Raw genomic sequence first — 12,289 nt, forward strand, 5'->3', positions numbered from 1 at the left:
AAACATTGTGCTGTTCTCAGTCAAGTCAAATAATTTTTTATTATAATTTCATTGATTCGGACCATGGAGTTAGATGGAGCTAAAAGGTGACACAAGGAAACCTAATACGTTCAGGAAAATGGAATATACCAGTACAGTTATGCTTTGGCCTGTGATACTTTACCCATTCAACTAGCCATTCTTAAATGACAGAGCGTGCTTTCACGCCGTAAATTGTAATGCAGGCTGGGGCGTGCCCATTGCATTAAATATACATTGTGTCACATTGTTAAGAGCTCTTTTAAAACTTGGCACCACACCTGACTTTAACTGCTCTCAAAAAAGTTTAGCTCCAGCGTAACTACTGATGAAAGCCTAAAATAACAGACCCGAAGGAAACAAATTTAGATCTGCAGAACAACAAATGAGTCATGTTATCAGCGTCAGATTTAGCGGTGTTGGTTTAAAATGCGTTGCTTTATTTTCATTTTTATAACGTGACACATTTGGTCATAGTCGCTATTTACGAGTGGTGTTACTGTCAGTGTATATGTATGAAATGACCTCATGCTATTGACTGTGTCCTGCATCGCTAAGAAAGCACAAGAAACAATTATGCAAATATAGGTATGTAAATGCAATATAACAATAGTACACGAGCACGATAAACTCACACCAGCATGTACTCTGACTTGAGGAGGCTCCATTTGTGTCTGTTGTAGAATTGAGTTATGTGCGGTTGATGTAAGAGGCGGGGTCTGCGATTGCGATAGGTTCTTGGAGTTGAACATTATTTAACAGAGAGAGAGAGCGACGGACGAGGTACAGAAACGGGGAAGGACTTGTCTTATTTCCCCTCGTTGTCCCCCAATAACATTTTCTCCGGAACCCGACAGCTTTTGGAGATTGCTATGACGTCTCGCAGGTAAGCCAAAGGTGATAACGAACGTTACGGTGAACTTGAGGGTCTTTTTGGACTCCTATGTGGCGATCTAATGCCGCGTTAACCGCAGATTCCCGGGATTTGTAGAGCATAAGGGTCGAACTTGATTTCATATCCGACTTGCGGCTGCCTGAACACGGGTTCCTTCGCTACTCCAGACGCCTGTTTCCCCTCTGGCCCTAGCGTTAAAAAAGTAATTTCTGTAACAATTGCCATCAGAATAATTCAGCCCTTCGGTATTTCTTTCTGCTCAGATCTTTAAGTTGAAACGTACGGGTATTGCAAAATATCACGGCATGATTTCGTTAGGGACCTGATCATACCAACTAGTCCAATATTACCACTAATCTCTTGGGTATTTACTGTGCCTATCGTTTCAAGAACTTAAGTGAAGCTGTGGCTGCATTTTGCATGCCAAATCAGCTAGTACTTTGTGGTGTCCGTTGACCCTAGCAATTTACAATCATGTTGCATTTGCATGTATTTATGTGAGCTAGCCTACAGTATTGTTTTTTTTTTTAACACAGTGACCGCAAAGTAACTGTCAGGTTGATTTGACACATCATTGTGCAGCAATGCTCATTGATGAAAAGACTTTAAAACACGCGTGCCTGGCCCTAGCTTACACCCTGAATGAAGATAATTCTTTCACTGTTATCTGTAGTGCAAACCTCACCGCTTTAACGTCATGTTACCCCGTTCTGCAGTTAGGTCAGACTTTTACGATTGTATTGAAGATGTGACATTGTAGCGACCGATGACAGAACTTGAACCCAGGTCACCATCGCGTAAGGATACGCACCGTACACATACAAGTAGGCGAACAACTTGGCCGTAACTAAGTGTGAAATTTATGTTGTTGCAGACTTCAGTTTCAGTTAGTTGTGGCTTAGTGCTATATAACGGATGTGCCTCGGATCACCTGTGCAGCGCAGCTGGATTGAGTTATTATTCTACCTGGGTTAGGCACCGTTAGTTGATATGTTATAAATTTTTGATGCCCTACTGGCAAAATGCCTCTTGCTGCAAGTATATGGTCAAAATGTGTTATCGCGAACATGTTTCCGACTTTCAAAAGATAACCTATATCACATTTTATGCATGCATGAAACAGAGCTCACTGTCTCTTGGATGAGTGAAATGGGTTACGTTGGTTTATTAAAAAAATAAAGAAAGAAAGTGATTAAGGGCTTGTGCGGCCAGAGCGATCAGACTAATGAGACTCAAACGCAGATGCGGTATTCTGCTTGCAAGGGTTCAAACAGCACGTCAATTGTTGGGCTTTGTAAGGCTACATTCATTGAGTGGATATGAAACGATTATGTTGGAGATTAGAAAAGTATTAACCTCCAATTGAGACTTGGTGTTCCTTCCTCTCATCTTTGAAGTGTTTTTAAGGTTGGCGTCATTATTTTACCTGATAGCCAGTACTCCCTAAAATGTTAAACTGCCACTGCAGCCTTGTATATACATGATACTCATTTTGTGTCTGTGTGTGTGTATGTATGTGTATGTATGTGTGTGTGCGCGTGTTTGTGTGTGTGTGTGTGTTGGGGGGTATTTTAGTTTTTGTTGGAAACATTTAAGTAGACTTGCTGCATGGCAGTGGTCCACCTCCACTAATCTTGGTCATCAAAATACTTAATGCAGTATTCAACATTCATTGCCCGTTTTATTTAGAGTGACACTGTAATTGAAATTAAGATTAAAAACTACTGGCTACAGAACAGTATATTAAAAACACTGAATTACAGACTCTGGAAGATGCTACAGTAGGTATTGTAACTACATTGCAGTTTGAATTGAACATAACGCTGTATGCGTGAGTTACGGGGAGGGTAAGTTGTAACATTGTACAGTAAAATGCATCCCCTGCAAGGGGATCTTCTGAGCATAATTTTAAATGTAACACGGAGAGGGTGAACCATCTTGGGTTGTGTAAAATATCTTTGTCGGTAGCATTACACAAAGGAATTCACTCACAGTCAACATTTCCCCCCATAATGAAATGGCCCCAGTTGGCCTTTGTTGGGGGGAAAAATATCATTGTTGCTGAATATTAACTGAATGTGAATATTTCTTTTGGATTGTTTAGTGGTCACTTAGCCTTCACAATCATCTTGATCTCACCCCCCTTATGCAGGTGGAAATCCCCCATTGTTTTGCGAAACACATGTGCTGTGCTGACCTTGAGCCTTTACTTAAGTTGTCTTCAGGATAAAAGATGACAGCTGTTGAAGAATTGCTGTCAGCCCATTGTGTTGTATGATTGCAGCTCTAAGTCCTTTTTAAGTTAAAAAAAAAAACTCAAAACCCCATTGGAGGTTTACTCTGTCTTCTTGGAAAGAAAAGTTTCTGCTAATTGTGCAGTCTTATGCTTCCCACACATAATTTCCATCTGTTGTAGGTTCCAGGAGTATATGCTGTAAGTATATAGATACAGAGTTTGGTTAGATAACTTATTTGCTGTGACAACAGTGTGTTTGGGGTTAAATGCAGGAGGTAATGTTCTCTGATGATAATCATTATGGGATTTTCAACATTGCCGTCGATGACAGGGTACCAAAAAAAGAAAGTTGATTATGTTTATTAGTGTATGGTTGCGCAGTATCCATGTGGCTTTAACAAGCTGTCCTTCTCTCTCTCTTTCTCATGTGGATGCACACACTTGCACGCACACGCTAACACACACACACACACACACATACACATGCGCAGAAAATATGGCTGCTATTTCAGGTATGGAACACAGCAACAGAAAAGTGCTGATGATTCTACTGGCCCTCACAGTGATAAATCAAGCGCTGACCTACATGTTTTTAATGGACCTCCTGTCTCCTCGGACTAATTTTACAGGAACCCGAGGCACCGGCTCTCGTTCCTTAGTTACTAATAACAGGGGAAGAGGAGAGACAGAAGTGGAGGGAGGAGGGAGGGAGGTAACCCCTTCAAAAAGTCGATTTTAGTCTCAAAAGTATTCCTTGTGAAGCCTTTTTTTTTTTTTTGTTTAAAAGCAGGGAGCTGTGACTCATTGTTGAAAACACTAGGCTGATAAGCAGGCAGGAAATCAGCGGCCAAGGTGGAGAAATGAGATAGCGTTCCCAAAATTTCCAGGAATTCAGTGGGTCCAAGTTGTAACCCAAAGCCTGGTGGGATGTTGGGGTCTAAAAAACAGGCCCAAAAACTCCATAGCACTCAGCACAAGCGCCTAAAAATGCTTATTCCCAAGTACCCCCTCGCCACATGTGAATACGTTAATATGGTTTGGAGTGTTTGGAAAACCTAGTGGAATGTATTTAGATAATCAATTTACAACGCTACCCAGTCAAATATTTACATTCAGTTCAGGTTCTGTTGGTCTGGGGAAAAATAGGTCCCTTCCTGATTAAAAACAACTTGGGTTTTGTTTGGTTTTATTTATAAACCGAGTGACTGGACTTGCGCTTTCCCAGTGTTGTAGCGTCCTGTGTTTAGTTCAGTGCGCTGCTCTGGCATTTATGAACGCAAAAATGTCGTCAGAATTGCGCCATACTGTATCAGTAACTTGTTAGGGGACCGGAAGGAAGTTTGACTGTCCTCCCACCATGTAAAGAAGCGTGGCCATCGCTCTCTATGGGTCTCCATGTTGTTCCTGTCCCTGCATTTCCTCACTCGGACAGACAGCAAGGACAATGGATCTCTGGGTCATTCCCGCTGAGGGGGCAACTGTGAGTAAGAGGAAGTGATTGTTTTTATTCCCAAGAACACAGATGAAACCATGTCATCAGAGTCGTAAAGGTGTGTCATTTGTATTCAAAATGAATTGGAAAAGTTACATAACTCTGTAACTATTGGAAACAGCAGTTTTTTCCTCTATGGTGCAATGGCACAGTTTGTAAGTCCTGTATATATATAATATTATATTATAGACTAATAATGCCATGTTATCATGCTATACACACACAGAAACACATGTATGTGTGTCTATATACATATTTATGAGTGATCTTCAGTTGTGTGTCCCCTTGGTCTTTCAGATGACTCATCAGCCAGCCAGATATAGTCTAAATATAGTGTAGTCTAAACACGACACAGCCGACATGAGGTGTTGGCACTCCGCAGCCAGAGGCGCGCAGACACATATACCTGCATGACGGCCTGCTTAAATTATACTGGAGGGGTAATTACTCGTCAGCAGAATCCCCTGACCTCTGCATGTCTAGCAGAGTTCTCCTCTTTGGTTACCTAAGGTTAACTGCTCCGCTTTCGGATGAAAGAACAGGACAAGCTGAGGATGAGTAATGTGCTACTTGCATATTGGGTTTGACTGAATGGGAAGCTAACCAATTCTTGCAATGTAGTATATTCTGGGGAAAAATGCAATGACCCATAATAATGATAGAAAGAAGCCAACCGGTTCCTTAAGAATGCCTTGCTGCATTATAGGGTAATGATTGGCTCACTTAACTTGCTATGCATTCAAAAGCTAATAAAGTAGTGTCAGTGGCTATGTGGGACTTAAGCATCAATTCCTAATGCACCATTTGGCCCATTGACATGGAAATTATCGTGGATGTTCCCAGAGTGACCCTCTGTGGACATTGTTTGGAAATATTTGAATACATGACGCGGTAGTTGTATTGGAGTTTGTGCAAACCACATAATCACATTTGCAGCTGCATCAGTTTAGCAGTTTTGGCAAGTGGTATTCTACTCCCACACATTACTACGGCTTTGGCCACATGTTAGTCAGCCTTATTGGATTTTTTAAAGCTCTCTTGTGAAAAAGTGATCAATGTTACAGATGTACGAATAGCATGTCTCATTTATATTGCCCTTTCCAAACAGTTCTGTCAATGACACTGTTGCCTAAGCTTACAGAATTTGTATGATGTGGGGGCCATTTTGGATTTTCTGTTAAACGCATAAATGGTAATAGCACTTGAGATGTAAGGCCAAAGTACATGTTTTTTTTCCACATTTCTAATATCTAAACTGATATCTGCACAAAATGCTGTAGCACAAAGCAATACGACTGCCACAAGTCAGTGAAGTTAGGGAATTTGCCGATATGCATACAGCTGCTACTACGACTAGCATTTGTCAGCCTCAAAGATTAATGAACTCTACGTGACTAACCAGGAGTAGGTAATGATACAGGTTTTTATTTAAAAGACGAGCAAAGACTTCCTTAGCAAGGTCAAACCGATGTGACTGTTTCACTCATGGACACAGGAGCGTGGACCTATTATGTTTAATTTCTTTCCACAATCCAAAGGTCTTTGGTAAACAGGTGAGGCTCATGTGCTGAGGTCCCTTTTTTCCTGCCTTGGCCTGTGCTCTACTTGGACAGCCTTGTGTTGATTCAGATGGAGCAGGCAGAACGCCACATCTGTCTGCTCATCTTGGTTCTCTTAACTGCAGATTTAAAAAAAAGGTTGTTGTTCTGAAAAATAGTGTTGCATATTAGTAGAGACCATAAGACCTTGTAAGCCATTTAAATGTTTTATTTCTTTACAAAATGGACATTGGAAATAAAATGCTGATTGTATACATTTTTGCAGTTACAGATAGTATTGATTTAAATTGGAAGTACACAGCAGATCTTTACATGTATATTGTAATATAGTCAAAAGATCTTTTACTGACTGTTAAAGATATTTTTTTTTAACCATTCCTGGTACTACTGCTAATAGTTCCAAGTAGTTTTTGTTGTTGAACAGATGGCTTCTAATTTGTTCAATATTACAAATGTGTAAAAATCAACTCAAGTCTGGGAAAGTGGATGCAGTTTCAAGGTGCATGTTTGAAGTGGAATTTTGAATGCAATGACTGTAAATAGTTTAGCTTAAAAAAAGATGGGGAGTAACAGTTGCCAGAAAAAAATCAGGCACACAAAAGGTAAGTAAGCTGAGACCATCAACTGAGATGTGATTGAAGACAAATAACCCCATAATATGGCTAGACTGCTAAGAGGTTTTTCAGGAAATGAGCGATAATTGAGCTAATTGGGGATCCTGTTGCTCTAGCATTGATGAAGATCTCATTCCACCTCTGGGAGAATGGAGAAATATTTAGCTTTAGCAGTGGAATATCCTAAAAGAAGAGTTAGCAAGTAGACAGTGTTCACAATAGATGGCAGAGGATATAGAAAGGAATGACAATTGATGATGAAGGGAAGCAGAAGAGATAATAGTGTTAAGCAATAATAATTGAGTGAAAATAAATATGTCAACCTGTTTTTTAAGTGTGAACTCTTTAAAGCAGTTCATTTTACTACAGAGCATTGGCGATTTTAGACTCTTTTCAGGTGTGATCAAGCACACCAAAATTTCATCTCAGCATCCCTAAATATTATTATTATTATTATTATTATTATTATTATTATTATTTTCTGAAATCATTTTTAGCCCTCTTACATTAGGTTTTGCAAACTTGTCTGTTAGAGACGGGACAAACAAGTACAGGTTCTAATGGCTTTATTTAAACAAGTTTAATGTCCAGTATTCTTTATAAAGTCATAATGTTACACACTCCGGTATAGTGGGTGGCGGCATGCTCCTTTAACGTTGGTAGTACGTCACGCCAGTGAAAGGAGAAGGAGAGGAAGAAGTAGGTTAGTGATTTTAATGGCGCAGATTGAAAACACAAGTAAGTTGTAATGCTACCAAATAAAATTGCTGAATGTTCTGAGAATGTTGGGTCAAATTGGTCGTTATTACTGTGACTTACAAGGTGTCTGGTTATAGTTCCATGGTGTGAATAGTATCAAAGAACATTAGCTGACGTAGTTTGCTAGAGATTATCGGCTAATGTTTCTGTACCTTTCTGAGTTAGTCTGTTTGCACAGTTGGTAGCTAACTGATGCACTTTATTATTGTAGTTAAAGTAGTCACAATGTTTCTTATTCTGATAGAACTGGGCTTTATGGTATATTTACGGTACATTTATGGACAGTAAATTGAAGCATTGGAACAAACCCTGACTCATTGGAAATGTCAGTTTTTCCATAGATGGATATACAGTTTTTTTTAAAGAAAACAGCCAGGTTCAGGTGAGAGAGTAAGGTCAAAATGACATTACCTCACTGCATTGCCCACAGCAACCATTAGAATAATGTTATAAATTGATATGGATTATACTTTTTATTAGATTACACAATCTCTGTCAGGTCTAAAATGGTCAGCAGAGTGTAGCTGAACAAAGTGACAACTCTTAATTACAGTAACACACACAGTTGTGTGCACATTGGCAAATCAGTTTGAGCTCTATCAAGTTGCATGGACTTCACTTGTAGATAGCATTTTCCAAGTCTCAGCACAGACTCTTCATAACATTCTAAACATGGCTTGAGCTGGATCACTGCCACTCCAAGATTGAAGTGACAGACTATAAATCTATATCTATAAAATGTAATTTTTTCTGACCAAGGTACCTTGGGCCATTTGCCACTCGGATCTTTGAGTTTTCCCTCCATTTTTCTTAGAAAAAGTAATGGTTTCGTTCTTGCCATCATGACATATAGGCCATACTTGTACAGCATTCAGAAGATGTGACTCATGCACTCTTTCTCTTATTGCAGCCGCTGAACATTTTCAAAGTTGTTTTTGGTCTCAGATTGTTATCTCTTACCAGTCTGCTTCTTGCCCAGGTGCACAGATTGGATTTGAAAATGTCTGTATTGTATGATGCTTTTTTCATTGCTTGATGATATGGTGGACTGTCCCCATGTGGTTCAGAGACTGAAACAATGTTTTGTACATTTCTCCTCATATCTGCTTTGATATAACTTGATCTTTTACTTACTTTGGAAAGTTCTGGTCATTATGATTGAGTCTTTGCCTCAGGTTTCATTAACTAAGTGAGGGTCCTCTCTAAAACTTGTGATGTAAAACTCATGTTACTTACTAGTAATTCATTAAAAGTATTATTGTTGCAAATTAAAATATCACATATAGAAAAATATTAATGCATTAACTGTTATCCAGTGAAATGAGTGATTTAATTTTGGAGTGCAGGCATTCATGTGTAATGGGAAACTTGTTTCTTGAAAATTTATAACCATTGTTTTACTGAACAAAATCCAGTCACATTAAGATGACTCTTCTCAAATTGTTGACAGTTAGAGGTAGACTACAGTAGTGTAACTCTAACAAATGAACATCGGTGTAACAACTGTAAGATTAGTATGTTTCTAAATGTTGTGTCTTCATTTTTTTTCTATCCAACCACATTTTCAGAAACTCTCAGGTGCTTGTGCAAGTCAGGTAAGACAAATTAATACACCATGAATCATACCTCTCACTCCCCATCGTTAGTATGTTCTGAGATCAGAGATGACATCAGCGCATTGAGAGCGAAGGTCAATCCCTTCTCAGAACAAAATGGCCAGACTCAACATCCCATGTAGTGCCAACGTAACTGATTGCTTGGTGGCGTATATTCCTAGTCTCTGTAGTGGAAGTACCATAAACTGAATTCCTCATTAAGCCCAATGCATCCCAGCACAGTTCCTAGGATGCACTGGCTGTGTCTATGATTTCACTTGCCAGGATAACATTGTTTCCCCTTTCATTTTTCATGATGCATTTTCCATTGTTATCTGTGTTATTTTTCTGTGGATCATCAAATAGCCAGGTCCCAGCATACAGGCATCTTAATGGAAAAAAGGAGACCGTTTCATTTATTTTTATTAAACGAGTGAATGGTAATTTGCTAAATGACTTGCATTGACAGAATGGAAGATTATCATCCAAAGAAAGGGACACTCATAAGAATAATTTCTGTTCTTATAGCTTTCATTTCTGTTGAAGACTTGCATTACAAAAGGAAAAGAATCCATCCTCTACATCACATGCCTCCATAACTCACTTTTTTGGACATTGACAAAGAGTGACAAACAGCAGTACTTATGTACCAGCTTGTTGTCTTTTGTTTAAACCCTCCCAAGATACGCCCCAGCTGTAGACTGCAACACTTGTCCTTGAATTTGTATGAGCTCAGTTTCAAATTAGTTTGGTTGTCAAGCTGTTCATAAATGTTTCTTTGAGCAAACCTAGCAGTGCACAATATGCATTGCCACCCCAGTTAGACTTTTTCGATGTTGTTAGCTATATGGCAGCCGCCCACTAGCCAACTAAACACCTGCAAGAAAGAGTTACTGCGTGCACACTTCATACCTGTACAAAACCAGTGAACTAAACGGTATCAATGACGGTGGTGTTATTACATATATTGCAGCATTAAAAATAAAAAAAACTAATTACACAAAAACTAAAAAAATAAGCTTGGATTTAGTAATTGTAATAAGTGTAAATGAAAGTGCTGTTTACTTAAACATCTGTTCTCGTGATTTTTGAGGGCAGTGACAGCTTGTGTTGCCATAACGATTTGAGGTGAGAAATCCACAAAAGCCGGCTTGATGTTCAAAGGTTAAGTGCCGTTAATTGATGTCCCGTGACTGCTTTACAAGCTTGCTGAAATGCACACACTGGTTGTATAATCGGGGCAGCATCAATTGTGTTGGTAATTGTGGTCAGCAATTATAGTTACTTATTTTAGTATACATCAGATTGCAAGGTGATCACCGGGTTTTAGGGCTAATTTCATGATGATCACTCCATCTATATGTACGTTTTCATCAATGGGATTTTTTTATTACCGAGTTACCGATGAAAGGCATACCTGCTAATGGGCTATGTAGCCTGCATACTGTATGTTCTGTGGGTTTTAGAGACAATTGTTACCTCTCACTCAGTTTTTCTGAGGCTAAACCTCTAAAATGAAACCTTGCCAAATTACTGCCATGACTTGCTGGCTAGCATATGCTGTTTATAAATTGGGATTAGTTTTTTTGAAATCCAAATGTCTGGCACTTTATGAACTTGTGATAAAGTCAGCTCATATTACAGAAAACAATGCAATACACGGCTACCTCAACCTCTGGCATATTTTTACAGATGTATTAGTTATATTCAATTAGAGGGACAGCGCGAAATAGGAGTTTGACAGGTACTTGATTTGAAATGTCATTAGCAGTTACCATCACATTAGCCTTTTCTCACAGATGCCAAAGTTTCTGAAAATTTGGACGCAGACATTTTTGCTCATGCTATTCGTGTACAAAGCAGATGTAACTGCGTTCATCTTTTGGAAAGACTGTTTGCCTTGTACATCATGTTCTCCTTACAAAAAAAAATATTAAATTAATTTATAAACCTTCCAGTTCCCTAAAGTATGAACTGATGGCCTTTAAAGAGGAACCTAGTTTGCTCTGTATCTTCTAAACACGGCCAATTGGCATTGTTCACTGTATGAAGTATAGTTATCATAATCACACTTTTACAGTTATCACAGTCACACCTCCTTCCCTGAGAATCTTCCTTTACACACACCACACTTCCTTAAATGATTTCTGAAGTGATTATCTTTGATGCAAATTTAGAACTGTTCTCAAAAGTAAAATGCACAGTGGAGCCCAGTTGTGATGGTATGGTATTTCAGTTTGTCTGAGATGCTGCAAAAGAAGTGATTGGTTTTTTTGTTCAGATTAGCCCTAGATTCAGTTTGTGTGCTGTCCTTATTTTTGAATAACAACTCTAAACGTGTTTTTTTCAGGATTCTAAGGCATTTGCCTGTCACTTTAACCAAAGGAAAGTGTTGTGTAATCAGTTAAAAGGTACAGTATGTATAAATTTCATAAACAAAGACAGTGCTATAAGGTTAAATCCAAGCCTTTAATTTTTGTCTGGGGTTGAAAAGAAACCCCTCTGATTGGGTTTCACAGATGGTTTTTGCAAGTGTCAATGACAAAATATCAAAGACATTTGGTCTTACCAATTTCAGTGAAGATCATACAGACAGCTCATTTTGTCTGAGGTGGGAACCTCTTAGTTGCTGGGATGTTTAAATGTGCTTTGCATAAGCAGTACTTCTGCAGTAATACAGAATTGTTACCTGTGGTGTGGGATTTTTGATTCAGCACACGGTCAACTTCCCGTTCCAGAGTTGTTACATTTTCGTTTAGAAATGGAAGGGGGCTTGTGAGATGTACTTTATGATAGACACAGTAGCCACTTCACCACAGATTGAGAATGGTAAAAGGGTCATCGTTGGCTAGGCCTCTGGTCAGTAGTCTTTGTTTTTGCATGGATATGCTAAGCAAAGATTGGTTGGCATAAAATTTGGATGCCTAAAACATTAACAGTTGGACATTACTGTAAAATGTTGCCTCATTCTTGTCAGATGTTCAGAAACATAATCCATTTAACTTATCAATCACAACTGTAAGTTATGATGAGTATGGTTTAATAAGGTTTGTTCATATCTGCTATACCTTAAGTTACAATTATGTATAGCTATGCATTAACCTCCATCAAAATAAATGTA

General features: G+C 38.8%; 1 protein-coding gene across 2 annotated transcripts in view; it reads left to right on the plus strand.

Annotated features, from left to right (window-relative positions):
* The first annotated feature begins 755 nt into the window (after positions 1-755).
* The window catches only part of LOC118779665 (tyrosine-protein phosphatase non-receptor type 11-like), a 47,641-nt gene continuing 36,107 nt past the window's right edge, over positions 756-12,289 (plus strand). The window contains exons 1-2 of one of the 2 annotated variants that reach the window (XM_036531845.1): positions 756-904; positions 9,142-9,168. In XM_036531845.1, coding sequence (XP_036387738.1) covers positions 891-904; positions 9,142-9,168 — 41 coding nt within the window. In that variant the 5' untranslated portion in view covers positions 756-890. The remainder of the gene's footprint in view (positions 905-9,141; positions 9,169-12,289) is intronic. The other variant, XM_036531846.1, reaches the window with a different exon arrangement.

Source organism: Megalops cyprinoides, chromosome 6, assembly GCF_013368585.1.
Source record: "Megalops cyprinoides isolate fMegCyp1 chromosome 6, fMegCyp1.pri, whole genome shotgun sequence".
NCBI classification, from domain to species: Eukaryota; Metazoa; Chordata; class Actinopteri; order Elopiformes; family Megalopidae; genus Megalops; species Megalops cyprinoides.